The 14,851-nt window shown below is 41.5% G+C and overlaps 1 protein-coding gene across 3 annotated transcripts in view; it reads left to right on the top strand.

Annotated features, from left to right (window-relative positions):
* The window catches only part of OSBPL1A (oxysterol binding protein like 1A), a 249,901-nt gene extending 235,417 nt beyond the window's left edge, over positions 1 to 14,484 (top strand). For all 3 annotated transcript variants that reach the window (XM_073550826.1, XM_073550827.1, XM_073550828.1), the window contains 2 exons: positions 2,754 to 2,844; positions 14,068 to 14,484. In XM_073550826.1, the coding sequence (XP_073406927.1) occupies positions 2,754 to 2,844; positions 14,068 to 14,170 (194 nt within the window). In that variant the 3' untranslated portion in view covers positions 14,171 to 14,484. The remainder of the gene's footprint in view (positions 1 to 2,753; positions 2,845 to 14,067) is intronic.
* The last annotated feature ends 367 nt before the right edge of the window (positions 14,485 to 14,851 follow it).

Raw genomic sequence — 14,851 nt, 5'->3', positions numbered from 1 at the left:
TTTGCGCAGATTTGTTGTTGGTGAAGCACACCAGATGTAGATCTGTTAGCATCCAGATTAAACCACAAGGTACCAAGATTTCTCTCAAGAGCTCTGGAACCTCAGGCAATCGCAGCCGATACATTGGCAATACCCTGGTCCCAGTTCTCCTTTCCATATCTATTTCCTCCTTTACCTCTTCTGCCCAGACTTCTCAAGATAGTCAAGGCAGAAAGGATTCCAACTGACACCAGACTGGCCTCCGAGAGCCTTGTATGTGGATGTGATCAACCTTTTGGCGGATGTCCCTTGGACTCTTCCTCACCGCCCGGATCTTCTGTCTCCAGGTCCGTTCTTGCAGCAGAATTTACATTCATTTAATTTAATGGCATGACTTTTAAAGCTACAATTCTGAGGGCAAGGTATTTGTCAGAATCTGTCCTCCAAACCATAAGCGGGGCATGGAAGCCCTCCTTGGTGCACATCTATCACTACAGTTAAAAGACCTACTTTCGCTGGAGAGGATCTTCTGGAATTTCTGCAATGTCCTTTACTCTACTTGTACTGCTTTCCTTGCAATCGGGGTTGGAGTCAGGATTGGCGCTTAACTCTTTGAAGGGACAGGTGTCCAATTTGGTGGTTTTTCTTTCAGAGAGATGTGGCCTCTAGACCTCAGGTCAAGACCTTTCTTTCAGGGTAGCACATGCTAGACCACCCCCTTGATCTGAAGGACCTTAATCTAGTCTTGGAGGCTAGGAGGGAGCTTTGTTGTGAGCTCATCTGTTCATTCATCTTTTGTGTCCGAGGATCTCCCTCTTCTGGTGAAGGAAGGTAGTGAATCTGATTTGGATGAAAGAAACCAAACACCTGATCAGGTGGATTGTGACTGGGCAAAGGGAACTTCAGACTGGATATAAGGCAGCCGACGCCCTTCTGAGTCGCTGGTGATTTCTCTGCTGGATTCTTGGAGACCAGTCTGATTCCTGCTTCCAAAGATAAGTTTTTGCTCTGCTATTGAACTTATTAGTTTTGGTTTTGTTTACCTTGTTTTTTGAGTTCAGCCATCCCCGGACGGGGGTGTGCTGGATTCTTTTTCCTTGATCAGTGTTCTCTTTTGCTCTGCTTCCTGAATATTCTGAGTGCTGATATAGGGTTTGAAGTCTAGTGACTTCAGGGTCCCTTTTGCTTATCAGTTGTGTTGGTAATATTTTTAGCAGGGTTTTCTCGGATTGCAGACAGCAGCTTTTCTGTCCTGTCCTTTTCAGTTAGCTTGGGCCCCATCGTTTGCTCAACCTATCTTTCTATCTGTGTTAGTGTTTTCATCTTGCTTCACCGTCATTAAATGTTGGGGGCTGCCTATTTCTTTGGGGTCTGCTCTGGGGCAGTCAGTTTTTCCCTTTTCTCTCTTTAGGCTTATTTAGATCTCCGGCTGTGACGAGGTGTCTAGGATCACCGTAGGAACACTCCACGGCTACTGCTAGTTGTGTGATAGGTTTAGGGGTCTGCAATCCGCTAGTTTCCAACCTCTCTGATTTTCTGGGCTGAACTTGTGTTTTGTTTTTTTCCTCCTCGGTGACTCAATCATAACAGAGCTTTAAGCTAGCAGGGGAGGTATTGTGGGGAGGAGACTATTTTCATTTAGAAGGTAATATTGGTGGCAGCAGACTGTCCCACGGTTCCTTGTGCCTCCCCAATGAAGACTACTGAGAAACAGATTTTACAGTGAGTACCAAAGATCTTAATTTACAGAATGAATGATCAGTCATGGTTGAGAAAGAAGCAGATTTATCAGATAGCGTATACTAAAAACGTTCTTGTTTTTTCATATGTACTATTGATTTATAAAATTTAAAAGACTGTTATACTTCAACTATACCCTGGAAAGGTAAATGATGGGTTTGATTTTTCTCCATTTAAACACAATCTTTGTAATTGGTGGAGTCCAAACTCTTTAGAGATGGTTGTGTCAAAATTTCCTAACCTGATGAGCATCAACAATTCTTGTTCTGATGTCCTCTGAAGTCCTTTGTTTGTACATTTCCACAAATGTGCCATGAAGAACAGACTTTGATGGGTCTTTTCCTCATTTTAAAAAAGACCAAATCTAATATAGTTTACTTATTTGATTTTCTTTTCTTTATTGACTTGTGTAAAAATCTGCAGTAGTTTTAGGTCAAATTTATGCAGAAACATGTAGAATTGTGAAGGATTCAGAAACTTTCAAGCACCACTGTAATGACATCTGTCAATAGGATCAACCCTGCTAAGATGGACATTCCGGTCTTGGGAAGCTGAATTAAATGATACGTTATCTGCTGTTCAATGTTTTATATGAGGGAAATGCACATTTTTCTTAATATGTAAATGAGCTGTTCAGATCTGTCTCTGGCCCGTAGATCTTCATGAAAATCTGCCTCCAGAGCTTATTTGAAAATAAAGGGGGTGTTACCAGTGTGATATGTAATGACGTACCGTCTGCGCTCCTGCTCTTCACTCTTTTTTTGTAAAATATGCTATGGAAGATTCTCAGATCTATTTCATGCCCATAGATCTTAAGAGCTCATTTACATATCCAGAAAAATTTGAATTTGTCGGGAATAAGAAATTAGATCTCAGATATCAATGTATAATTTTATTCATCTTTCTATCACCTACGTGTGCATATAGACTACTTAGTTTTTCCTATTGATAGATTCCCTTTTAGTAATGTATAACAGGTTGTACGCACAAATTGGTCTACTTGCCTTTTAAGTTTTTTATTTTCATTGTCTAAGACACAGCAAGTGAAGAAAAGAAGAGACTAGAAGAAAAACAAAGAGCCGCTCGGAAGAATCGTTCTAAGTCAGATGAAGACTGGAAAACAAGGTTGGTAGAACAATGAAAGCTTGAGTATTGATTAAAGAGCTATCTTATTGTGACTTGGCTCATGGCATGTGCTAGCAAGCAGACAGAGGAGCTCTTGCTGAGAATCTAGCTATTTTTCCGACATAGGACTTAAAGATCACTCTCAAAATCTCTGTATATTTACTGGGTAACTTGCTCAGCATGGAAGTACCTTGCTCCAGGGGAGAAATGACCAGAAAGAGCCACAAAAAGACAACGTGAGAAGCGATTTGCCTTCACAGAAATGCAGGTCTCAGCAGGTGAAGTAGACCTTCAGACAGGTACTACACATCTCTGTGCATGGGCTATAGAGCGGAGGAATTGGGTGAGGGAGAGACAGCCAGATTGATAGAGGGGCGATAAGACCACAAAGTTGCATGTGGCACAGTACTTCTTGCCTCACAGCCTAATCTACACCAAGGGGGAATACAGGTACCTCAGGAACCTACGGTACTTTAAAAGACCCTTTCATAGCAGTGGTATTTCTGCTTTGAGTGTACAGTTTGGTGGTCTTAAAGATTAGATGGCAGGTATATGTCACAAACTTCACCTAAATAAAATGGGAATGGTGACCGTTTTCTTGCGTAGAGTGTCTTGCATTGAAATCTGCTGCAATGACCCGGGTACTGCGTTCACAGACATCAACATAATTTCTATCCGCTCTTCACATGTTAACCTCTGCGACATGTGAATGGCTGTAAACAAAGAGAAACTTGTAAATAACTCATGAAAGAATAAAGTTACGTTAAAACCAATTACACCATTGTTTTTCTTTTGAAATTCTCAGTAAGTTTGATGTGTCAACATGACCCTCTTTCCATTGAAAAAAATAAAGTTGGATCCAAACTGGCCGACTTCAAAATGGCAGTCATGGTCACCACCCATCTTGAAAAGTTTCTCCCCTCCCATATACTAATGTGCCACAAACAGGAAGTTGATATCACCAACCATTCCCATTTTATTTAGGTGTATCCGTATACATGGCCCACCCTGTAGATCAAGGAGCAATGATATAAGACTTATTGGTGTGACCGAAAAAGTAGAAGGCTCTTCTCCTACCGAATTCTTTAAAAACTCGCTGAAATTAAAAATCGGGCCTGTAAACTTAACCCCCCCTGTATGCTGTGGAACAAGCTCATGAGGTTTTCTTAGTCCTGGAAATCCTCCAAGACCTGTGCTTGCTAAAGTTTTACACTATCCGGACAGAGATTTTCCTGTGACAGGCAAGGGATCACATGAATCTTACGATTAATGGATCAAAAATCTCGATCTTTCAGACTAGTATACATAGAAGTGCAGAAACATAGGGCCAAATTCCTTGGTATTAAAAAAACTTCAGATTTGCACGTCCCATAGTCTGATGTACCCTGCCAAGTTAAGGTTGATAGCCAGAGGTACTATATGCGTATTTTTCCAAGACCCAACAGAAGTCCTTGGCTGGCTGGATATGAATGAGAGGCAAATACACCAGGATCGAATTTGGAACCTTACAAGTTGAAGATCCTGTGGTGCAAACTTAAATTCTTCACAAACACTGATTCTTGAGTGTATGGGAAAAAATCCTGCTTGTTGGACAGGTTTTTACAGATGTTGATTTTTTTTTTTTTTTCCCTCTCAGGTTTTATTATGTTTATATTGCTGCCCTTACGCCTAACTGGGATTGAATTATCCACCAAGGAGACTTAAGTTTTAGGCAGGATACTCCTATACGTTCCACAGTGACTGAACCATCTTTTTCCCTACCATTTAAGGGTTTAAGAGATAATTTTTGAACTAGACACAGCCATAGATATAATTCACCACCTGCTCAGAGGGAGGTGTTTCATATTTGTTGAGGTTTTTCTTTGTTTTGGCTGTTTTATATTGTCGACAGTCCTGTAAATATCTGCTTAACCCCTTAATGACCAGGGGTATTTTTGGTTTTGCATTTTCATTTTTCCCTCCCCTTCTTTCCAGAGCCATAACTTTTTTATTTTTCCATCTATATGGCCATGTGAGGGCTTATTTTTTGCTGACGAGTTGTACTTTTAAATGACACCATTGGTTTTACCATGTCGTGTACTCAAAAACGGGAAAAAAAATTCCAAGTGCGGTGAAATTGCAAAAAAAGTGCAATCCCATTCTTTTTTGCTTGGCTTTTTTGCCAGGTTCACTAGATGCTAAATGTGGCCTGCCATTATGATTCTCCAGGTCATTACGAGTTCATAGACACCAAACATGTCTATGTCCTCTTTTAACTAAGTGGTGAAAAAAAAATCCAAAGTTTGTTAAAAAAAAAAACAAAAAAAACTGCACAATTTTCCGAGACCCGTAGCGTCTCCATTTTACATGACCTGGGGTCGGGTGAGGGCTTATTTTTTCCGTGCCAGGCTGATGTTTTTAATGATACCACTTTTGTGCAGATACGTTCTTTTGATCGCCCATTATTGCATTTTAATGCAATGTCTTGGAGACCAAAAAAACGTAATTCTGGCGTTTTGAATTTTTTTCTCGCTACGCCGTTTAGTGATCGGGTTAATGCTTTTTTTTATTGATAGATCGGGCGATTCTGAACACGGCGATACCTAATGTGTATGTGGGATTTTTTTTTTTTACTGTTTTATTTTGATTGGGGCGAAAGGGGGGTGATTTGAACTTTTTAGGTTTTTTTAATTTTTTTTCTTTTTTAAACTTTTTTTTTTTTTTTTTTTACTTTTGGCATGCTTCAATAGCCTACATAGGACGCTAGAAGCAGGCCATACCCGATCAGCTCTGCTACATATGGGCGATGAGCAGATCGCCCATATGTAGCAGATTTACTGCTGTGCTTTCAGCGCCGACCACCAGGTGGTGCTGAAAGCCATATGCCTGGAACAACCATAGAGGTCTATAGAGACCTCTGGTTGTCCAGGCAACATGACGCCGACCCCCGATCACGTGACGGGGGTCGGCGATGAGGTAATTTCCGGCCCGGCGGCCGGAAATGCTATTTAAATGCCCGCTGTCAGATTTGACAGCGGGATCTAACTAGTTAATATGCGCGGGCGGACGGCGATTCCGCTCTTGCCTATTGTGGGCACATGTCAGCTGTTCATAACATTCTACTGCACAATTTGAGTGTCAGCATGTATGTTTCTTCTCAAAGTTATTTACGAAGTCTATTAATAATCTCGATTTACATAGCACCACTGTATTCCAGTAGAATTATACAGAAAATTCTATTATTGCTGGTGTATTGTAAATCCGAGATGGGGGATTTTAAGTTTATATAACAGATTCTCTCTGGGATAGAGTGAGGCATGAAGCCAAGAGGGTGGAAGGCAAATGTATCTTCTTTGGTCACCTACTTAAGGAGACTGCTTTAATTTGTCTTTGGAGAGCTGGTTGTCTTTATACCCAATACTCCTGTTTTTCATCCACACTCTCCTCTTTTTCGAGAATTGATGTGGATCTTGGAAATTAACTGATGCAGGGTGTTATATCAGACATCAGCTACCTACCCAGAGTGCTATTTGATCATTGGCCTCTCTGTGTCTCCCTAGGTCTGTTTAATCTCCCAATGCAGTGTAGACTCACTTTTTGGTTGCAAGTTATAGACCTTGAGGGGAAAATCGAAGGGGAGCTAAAGGAGTATCTTTTTGTGAGAACAGCATTGGCACCCCTGCACAAGTCCCCTTCTACCATCCAGCAGGGATGTCGGCGTAGTCACTTACCCATCCTTTCTTGGCGTCTGTTTCCTCCCAGGACCTGCGCACTGCATGCAGGTCTCCTGGGAGTGTGCTTAGGGTACACTGTCCCTGCCTCTTAAAGGGACAGCACTCGCTTTTCTGAAAACCTCCCCAGCCAATACCTAGGAGACATCTGATATTTAAGGCACCCTTCACTTTTGGGAGGTGCCTTTGCGATTTTGTTATTCAGTGTGTTTCCTGCTTCCAAGTTGTAAGGTAGTTGTACCAGTGCTCTCTGAACTTGATCTTGTCAGTCCTCCCTGCCCTGTCTGAACCTGGGTCTATCTGTCCTGCCTGCCTTGTTTGAAGTGGGTCCTGTTAACCCTGCTGTAACCTGTAGCTGAGCCCATCCTGCCTTTACCACATCCACAGCCTGATTTGTTTTGTCTGCACCTATTCCGCTACCCTCACAAGTCCAGTCTGAACCTGCATCTGTGAACCTGAACCGGAGTCCATCCTGTGTTCCTATCAGGTCCGTTCATGATCCATTACCTGTTCTGTCTACCAGCTGCATGTCCCCTTGTTTCCAGTTCCTGGCCGGTCCTACTTCCTGGCCCCTTTGGGGGTCAGCTGATGCGGCTCCATTGTCTGTCCTGGAGTAACACCTGGCGTCCACCTGGGTTCAAGTGTAACCACACCATCGGGCTCCAGTGAAGAACCAGCATGTCACTTAGTTACACCCCTCCAGGCTCTCCACCGGACCGTGGCACAGTGGTTCCACAATGTAACACTTTAGATGAATTAAAATGCAACTTCTATTTTATATGTATGGGAAGCCATGAAGGTCTACCTTAGGGGCATTTTTATAAAAGAAATGTCTGCAGTTAAATCCTGTTCTAAGCAGCAGGATCAATTGGTATTTCAGGAACAGGGAGATGTAGAAAATGAGATGATTACAGATCCAGCACCAACTATGCAAAATAGGATGAAATCTGCTCTGGACATGCAAAATCAGGTAACATTACAAGATACAGAAAGATAAAGGCTTTTTCAGAAGATGCAATATTTTGAAGATGGAGGGGAAAAAGCAAGTTACTTATAACCTGTGATAGCTGTCTCTCAGAGGGACTCTTACTTTACAGTATATCCATTTTCCAGACTAGGATATGTAATGTGGTACAGTCCACAATAGACATATTGAAGGTGTTGTAACGAGGTGTACTGTATACTTCTCAGGTTCAGCCCTCAGAACCAGAACAGACCCAGACTTTTTTAGATAAAGCACAACTCCCGCTTCTTTCACTATACTTTAGAATTTTAGTAGATGAACCGCTTGATATATATGTATGAGGTATACAATTCATGCTTTGAGGGGGGCTCATTGCCTACATCCATGCAGTAAGACAAGGCAGATCCCTGTCTGCTGGCATCCCATAGACCCATCTCTCAGCAATAGATGCCAAACTTCTTGCCAAAGTGCTAGCTAACACACACTCAAAATTAATTTCAATAATATATGTGGGTCAGTTTGGCTTTAGGCCCAATAAGTCCACCACGATCAATCTCAGAACGCTATAGATTAACATGGAAGCACGGACTGGTTATATTGGTCAGCGGTCGGGTGATCCTTTCTTTGGATGTTGCCAAGACCTTTGACAGTGAAGAATGGTAATATTTGTGGCCTACTTTTCGGCAGATGGGCTTTGCAAATTTATTAAATGGGTGCAATTGATCTATTCGGCCCCAAAGACTAAAATAAGAGCTAATGGTTCTGTCTAATCAGTTCTTGTTGCACGGAGATAAAAGACAAGGGTGACCTTACCTCCCTTATTGTTTGCAATAGCAATTGAACATCTTACGGCAGTAATTAGAAAAACGTCTGAGATAAGTTGATTTTAAATATGGGAACGACGATGAGAAGGTGGCATTTTATGCGGACTATTTACACTTATTCCTCAGGGATGCTCTGGAGTCGAGGAGAGCGCAATGGCGACTATCTCTAGTTTTGGAGGGTTTTCTTGTTTAATGATAAATTGGGACAAGTTGGTACTCTAACCCTTGAACTCCATGAATACCTCCATTCAAGGTGACAATGTCCCAATGCAAGTGGTATGCAGTTTTAAATATGTAGGAATTGCAATCTCTTCTCACACCACCGAATACGAACATCTTAACGTGACTCCTCTGTTGCCTAAATTCAAACAAACCATTTTGGCCTGGTCCAAGCTGTACTTGACAGTAGTGTGGAGGTTACATTTATTAAAATGGTACACATGCACCAACTTTTATATGTTTTGCACAATGCCTGAATTTGGCTTCCCCAAAACAGGTTCTATAAAATAAACTCCTTGTTCAGGGATCTTATTTGGTGTAAAGGACAATTACATATTAAAATGGAGTCATTACAAAGGCCCAAGGATGAAGGTGGCCTAGTATTGCCTAATCCATGGTTATATTGCTTAGCGTCTCAGTCAACATATGGTTGTTTGGGGGGCAATATAGTGGTAATAGTCCTATGGGAATTGCCCTTCGATACATGGAAGGAATTGGTCCATTGCGCACCCCGTATTCTATCACGTGACCGCTGACTTCACGAAGGTCCTGTCGGGTTCATACTCTCGAAGGTACTCAACATGACATCCACGCTAGCAGCACCGTTGGAACGGGGGAGCTGTGGAGCAGCTGTCACTGGCAGGGACAGCGCTCCAGAAGAATACCACAAAGAAGTCCTCATCATTCCTAACTGGAATTCAGCGCATTAAAAGACATCACTATATGGATGTACCTCAGAACATTATCAAAGCTACTGTAATGAGGTAAAAACTCCTCCAGTTCCTATCAAATGTGTTAGGACCATTCTGATGTTTACTATTTTATGATATAATAATCCATACTTAAAAAAAATCTTTTTATTCGTTTATTTATACAATCTGAGTGAGACAATACACTTGCATTGACTTTTATGTTAAACCCCTTACTGTCTTGGTGGTGTGTGGTTCTGTTTGCAGCAGATATCCCTTTCTCCTTCCTTTTACTAGCGCCCCCATCATTATCTCCTGACATCACCCTGACCTTAATACAAAATAACAGGGATGGTCTGTCTGTGGTACTTTACATCATGCCCTCCTTCAATCCTAAACTGAGTCTCTCCAAAACTGAACTTCTCATGTTTCCCCCACTCTTCTAACCTCTTTAGGTCAGGATCACGCATGCAAGAAACTCGGACGAGTCTCGCACCTTAATACCAGGCACTGCGGTCGGCACTTGAGCGGAGCGTGCGGCTGCATAGAAATACATGCAGCCACACACTCCGCTCCTGAATGCCAGCGGTAGTGCCGAGTATTAAGATGCAAGACTTTTCAGAGTCTCTCACATGTGTGATCCCAGCCTTATACTTAATATTTCAACTTCCTTGGGTGGTTCATCTGTAACTCCCAAGCAGCATGCTCATTGTCTCGGAGTCATATTTTACACAGCTCTTTTCTTTATTCTTCCGACGACACAGCATTTCTTCTGAATTATGCCAGACATATTTCAGTAGGCGGAGGGACATGAGCTATTGTTCATATGAGTCTGACTTTTGTTGAAGATTGAATTGATTTTTGTTGAATTTTTGAATTGCTGCTGTTTACCTATTTATTGTATTAGTCATCGCAGATTATTGTTCTGCTATCCTTAGGAAACAAAGGCACAGGATTATTTAACAATTGATGTTTTTAAGTATGTTAATTACCTGCTGTATCAGCCCATGCGGCTTGTTGCTCTGCAAATATTGAAAGATAAACTATGCAGGTTATTTAATCACTTAAACAATAAAAGATGACCTCCTTTCACCTTCCCCAATTCTGTTGAAAAATGTCTAAATAAGAGCTGTGAACTATAAAAGGAGGATCCTCCTCTGTTTAGACACACTCTACAGCACCTCAGCTTAAGGTACCACAGCCCCAGCTGGAGGAATATAGATCTTCTCCATTGACCATCTCTGAGCCCTCAAAGATATTTCAAGAATCCAGGTTGGGACAATCAGGTCACCTGGCCATCTACCTAACTGTACTCTGTCAGCCCGCCAAAAGTGGGGTGCTGCTGGTTGGGATAATTGGCCATGGATGCCCCGCAGTCGCAGCTGCCCTAATTCCAACAAGCCAGCGGAAGGGTAAGACTCATTTGTACCATCTTACGTAATGGCTGGGACTGTACTATATGTGATTGTCAGTTGGTGGTTAAATAAAGTATTGTCACACTGTTATACTCACCATGTGTTTGAGTAGTATTCCACCAACGGGAAAGGAGTAAGGGCGTTCAGTGGGATGAGCCCTGGTCCATGAGGTCTTTCTAAAGGCCAGCGAACGAGAGCATCCACTGACCCTCATGTCTCCACAATTCTCTATATCGAATCATTCATTTCACTTGTACCTTAAAAACCGCTTATAAACCTTTTCTCACCTTTTTAAACTGCAAAAACACTATCGCTCGTATTCATTCTTTTTTGACTACTGCAACTCTGTACTATTCGATCTCCCTCTTACCAAAATTTCTTCTCTCCAGTCCACCCTGAGAGCAGCAGCCAGGGTTGTGGTTTTTGTCCAGCAGTTACACCAATGCCTCCACCTTGTGACAGTCTTTACACTGGTTACCCATTCATTTTCACAGTACAATATAAAATTGACACTACTCATAAAAAGTTAGGGATATTTGGCTTTTGTGCAAAATTTTATAATGTTCTTAAAATGCACGCTAACCCTTTCAGGTGAACATAATGTCACCTTCTCTAAACGCTTGAATACAGATATCCAACTGTTAAATATTTCAATACTTTTTGCACAACTTGCTATTCTCGAACAAGGAACTTAATGACAAAATTTGCAACAGACATTTGATCCATAAATCTGCCAATAATTTTCGGGGTTAAATTAGATTTGGTATTTAAACAGTCTTCCACATCATGCTGTTCATATTTTGACATGAGACCAAGAAAACACCTAACCATTGATCAACAGTACCTTCGCCATTGCGAGGCTTCAAGCAAGATGTTCTCAGACTGAAGTGGCCACTTAGTTTAGAGTGTTAGCGTCGCAACAGAGAGGCTGGAAGAGTCACAGAAAGGGAGAAGTGGACATTCTTTGGCTACATCCCACACTGATGACCACTTCATTGTGAACAATGCCCTTCTGAAGAACTGGATGATGAATGCCACACAACTCCAGGCACATTTAAGGAAGGTGAGAGGCACCCAAGTGTCACGGCATACCAGTCAGAACCATTTACATCAACGTGGTCTGCGTGCTAGACTACCTGCAAGGGTACCTGACCACACCACCAGGCACCATCATCTTTCATGGGCCAGATAGCATCTATGCTGGATGGGGGACCAGAGGGCCTCAGTGCTGTTCACTGATGAAAGTTGATTCACACTGAGCAGAAATTATAGCCGCCAACGACGTTGGAAACATTAAGGAAAGCATTATGCATCAGCCACAGTTAGTGTGGGCAGGTGCATCTAGTCAATACAAAACTACCCCTACACTTTGTGAATGGTACAGTGACAATCTCCAATTGCTTGAATAACATCATTAATCCTGTCATTGTGCCTCTGCAGGAACAACACAGGCCTAATTTCATCTTCATGGATGACAATGCTCCAGATCATCAAGGTTGCATCTTTATAGAACGGCTGCTGGAGACTGGGGTACTTCAAATAGAATGGCTCTTAACTCTTTATCCAAGAACCTCAATGACCTGAGGAACACCCTTCCAAGAATAGTGGTATGCCTTGCCTCAGCAGACAATAACTACACTTGTTAACAGCATGAAATGTCATTGTCGAGCTGTATTTGATGCTCCAGGCCACATGACAAGTTGAGACATTGACATTTTTTGTTGGGCTATACCCACCACTATTGCCTTTTTGTTTTGATAAATTGTTTGGGATGAGGAAATCACCATTGCATGATTCTATTTAAATACCCTACTTTCATGATGAAATCACTGTTGTGTGAACGCTTTACATTTTCCATAAATTTATCCTGAAAAGCCAAATAACACTACCTTTTTGCACCTTTTTGCGAGTAGTGTATGTCTCTCGCCCACAACGCTCTCCATAGTTCTGAACCGAGTTACATCTCCTCCCTCATCAGTATCACCCTATCCATACTCTGTTCTTCAGCTGATGTAAGAGTAACATACTCCATAATCCAATCCTCCCACTTCAGTCTCCAAGACTTTATATGCTGCTCCAGTTTTCTGTAATACACTACCCTAGATGATCGATTAATGCCTAGGCATCACATTTTGAAGTGTGTTATATAAAGGCATCTCTTTAGGTGCCACACTTGACTAATCTCACTCCTTTCCTGTTCCCCAAAATCTGGATCTTCCTATTCATCTGTCTCCACATCCTTCATAGCACTTGATAACTGTACTTATACTGGACAGATAATGGTTAATGACTGGTTCATGCAGCTCTATTTGAAAATCCCTGTTTTATTGAAGGCTGGGCCACACATGACAAACACTTTATCTATTTGTGCCCTGCCTCTTTCATGTTAGACTGTAAGCATGGGATCAGGGCCCTCACTCCTCCCGTAAATGTTGAACTGTTAACCTCTAATGTCTTTATTGTCTGTACATGTCCCCACTTAATTGTAAAGTGCTGCGGAATGTTTACACTATATAAATAAAATTATTATAAAAATTGCAATATTTTGGGGGCTGCTTTGTAAGGTAGATGCCCATGCCCACTCTTTTTAGTTGAAAATAAAGGAAAAAGGCACTAGCGGCGCTGCCACAAAAATTGCATCCAATTTGCCAGCTCTTTCCTTAAATTTCTTCAACGAAAACCTCTTTGCTTAAACTGTCATTATTAAGACATCAGGTGCACATAACCTGATTATTCAGATCTTGCCTACAACTTTTGATGAAGCATGGCGCAGGATCTGTACAAGTTTAGGATTTACAAAGTTTAGGGTTAGTGACAGCAGGAGACACAACTGAAAGAGGGCCCTTAGCAGTCTAATAGCTCATCATAATGCACATTTCCACCTGCTTTAGAGGGAGAATTTGCGCCATTGGTATGTCCACCCAGTACTTGGTTGTTAGCCTCTTCACAAACATCTACTAGATTGCTCCAAACAGGGTGCAACAAAGTATATTGCTCCTAGCAGGTCACGACCAAGGTCTGGGAAGATCGAAACATTGGCCGTCTTGTTCATCAAGTTTGGAAGCCCTGGACATGACATGCTGACACATAAATAATTGTAATTTCCCCCCGTCTTTGCTATATTGATATCAAGTGATTAGGGGTCTGACACACTACATTCCTGCCAATCAGGCATGCGAACGGTCAGTCGTTCTTGTGCGAGCAAGATATATCCGATATCAAGTAGAGGGTAAGTAAGTAAACAGCTGAACAGTGAGGGTGCCTGGAGTCCGGCCTTTACCATTTCTTGTCTATACACAGTATGGTAACATTTCTCACTGATATGACAATATATGCACTTTAAATATGTTATGTATAATCTGCATTTTATTATCATTTACAACCAATGAATTCTTTTTGCAGGTGGTTTCACCAAGGCCCTAATCCACACAACAATGCGCAGGACTGGCTCTACTGTGGGAAGTACTGGGACAGAAATTACACATACCTGCCAGATATCTATTGATCGTGGCACATGATCGTGACCACGAGAGGAGTCTATTCAGCTGTATGAAATGTAGATTTGTGTTCTCTGACTTTTCATGCAACTTGCACCTTTACAAACCCCATAGCACTTAACCCTACAGGATTAGTTGGCATTTTGTAAACCCAAGCAATACATGAGATGAAACCTTCTAGGCCACCATAAACACCAGTAGGAATTTTAGTGTTGAACTGGTGCTGGCAGATTACATAAATTCATGTCAAGGGTCCGAAATTTTATGTGATGCAGAAATATATATATATTGAAAAATAAATGTTATTTTGATAAGCTCGAAAGATGTCAATTGAAGAATTTCTAAACATTCTCGTGAATATTACTGGTGTGTATGAGAAGATCAGAATATCCTCATATAAAGTGATTTTTTTATTTTATGGAGTGTATCTGACGTCACAAAGCAGAGCATATCCAAGGATCAAAGATTTTACATTCATTGATAAAGGTCTTCAAATACAGAAAAGAAAACATTCCAATATTGTGTTGTGTATACCGTACATGTATTCTTTACAATTTCAGGGATATAAGCAGCCATTTACATCAGGTTTGTCATGATATCGGCAAATATGAATACATAAAATTCTGAATATAAAAATATATATTCCAAAAATCAACACTCACCTTTTAGTGACCAGTGAATTGTGTATG

This window comes from Dendrobates tinctorius, unplaced genomic scaffold (assembly GCF_039654945.1).
Source record: "Dendrobates tinctorius isolate UK_male_01 unplaced genomic scaffold, ASM3965494v1 ptg000171l, whole genome shotgun sequence".
NCBI classification, from domain to species: domain Eukaryota; kingdom Metazoa; phylum Chordata; class Amphibia; order Anura; family Dendrobatidae; genus Dendrobates; species Dendrobates tinctorius.
The sequence above is the reverse complement of the archived record's forward strand: the minus strand, read 5'-3'. Positions and strand labels throughout refer to the sequence as shown.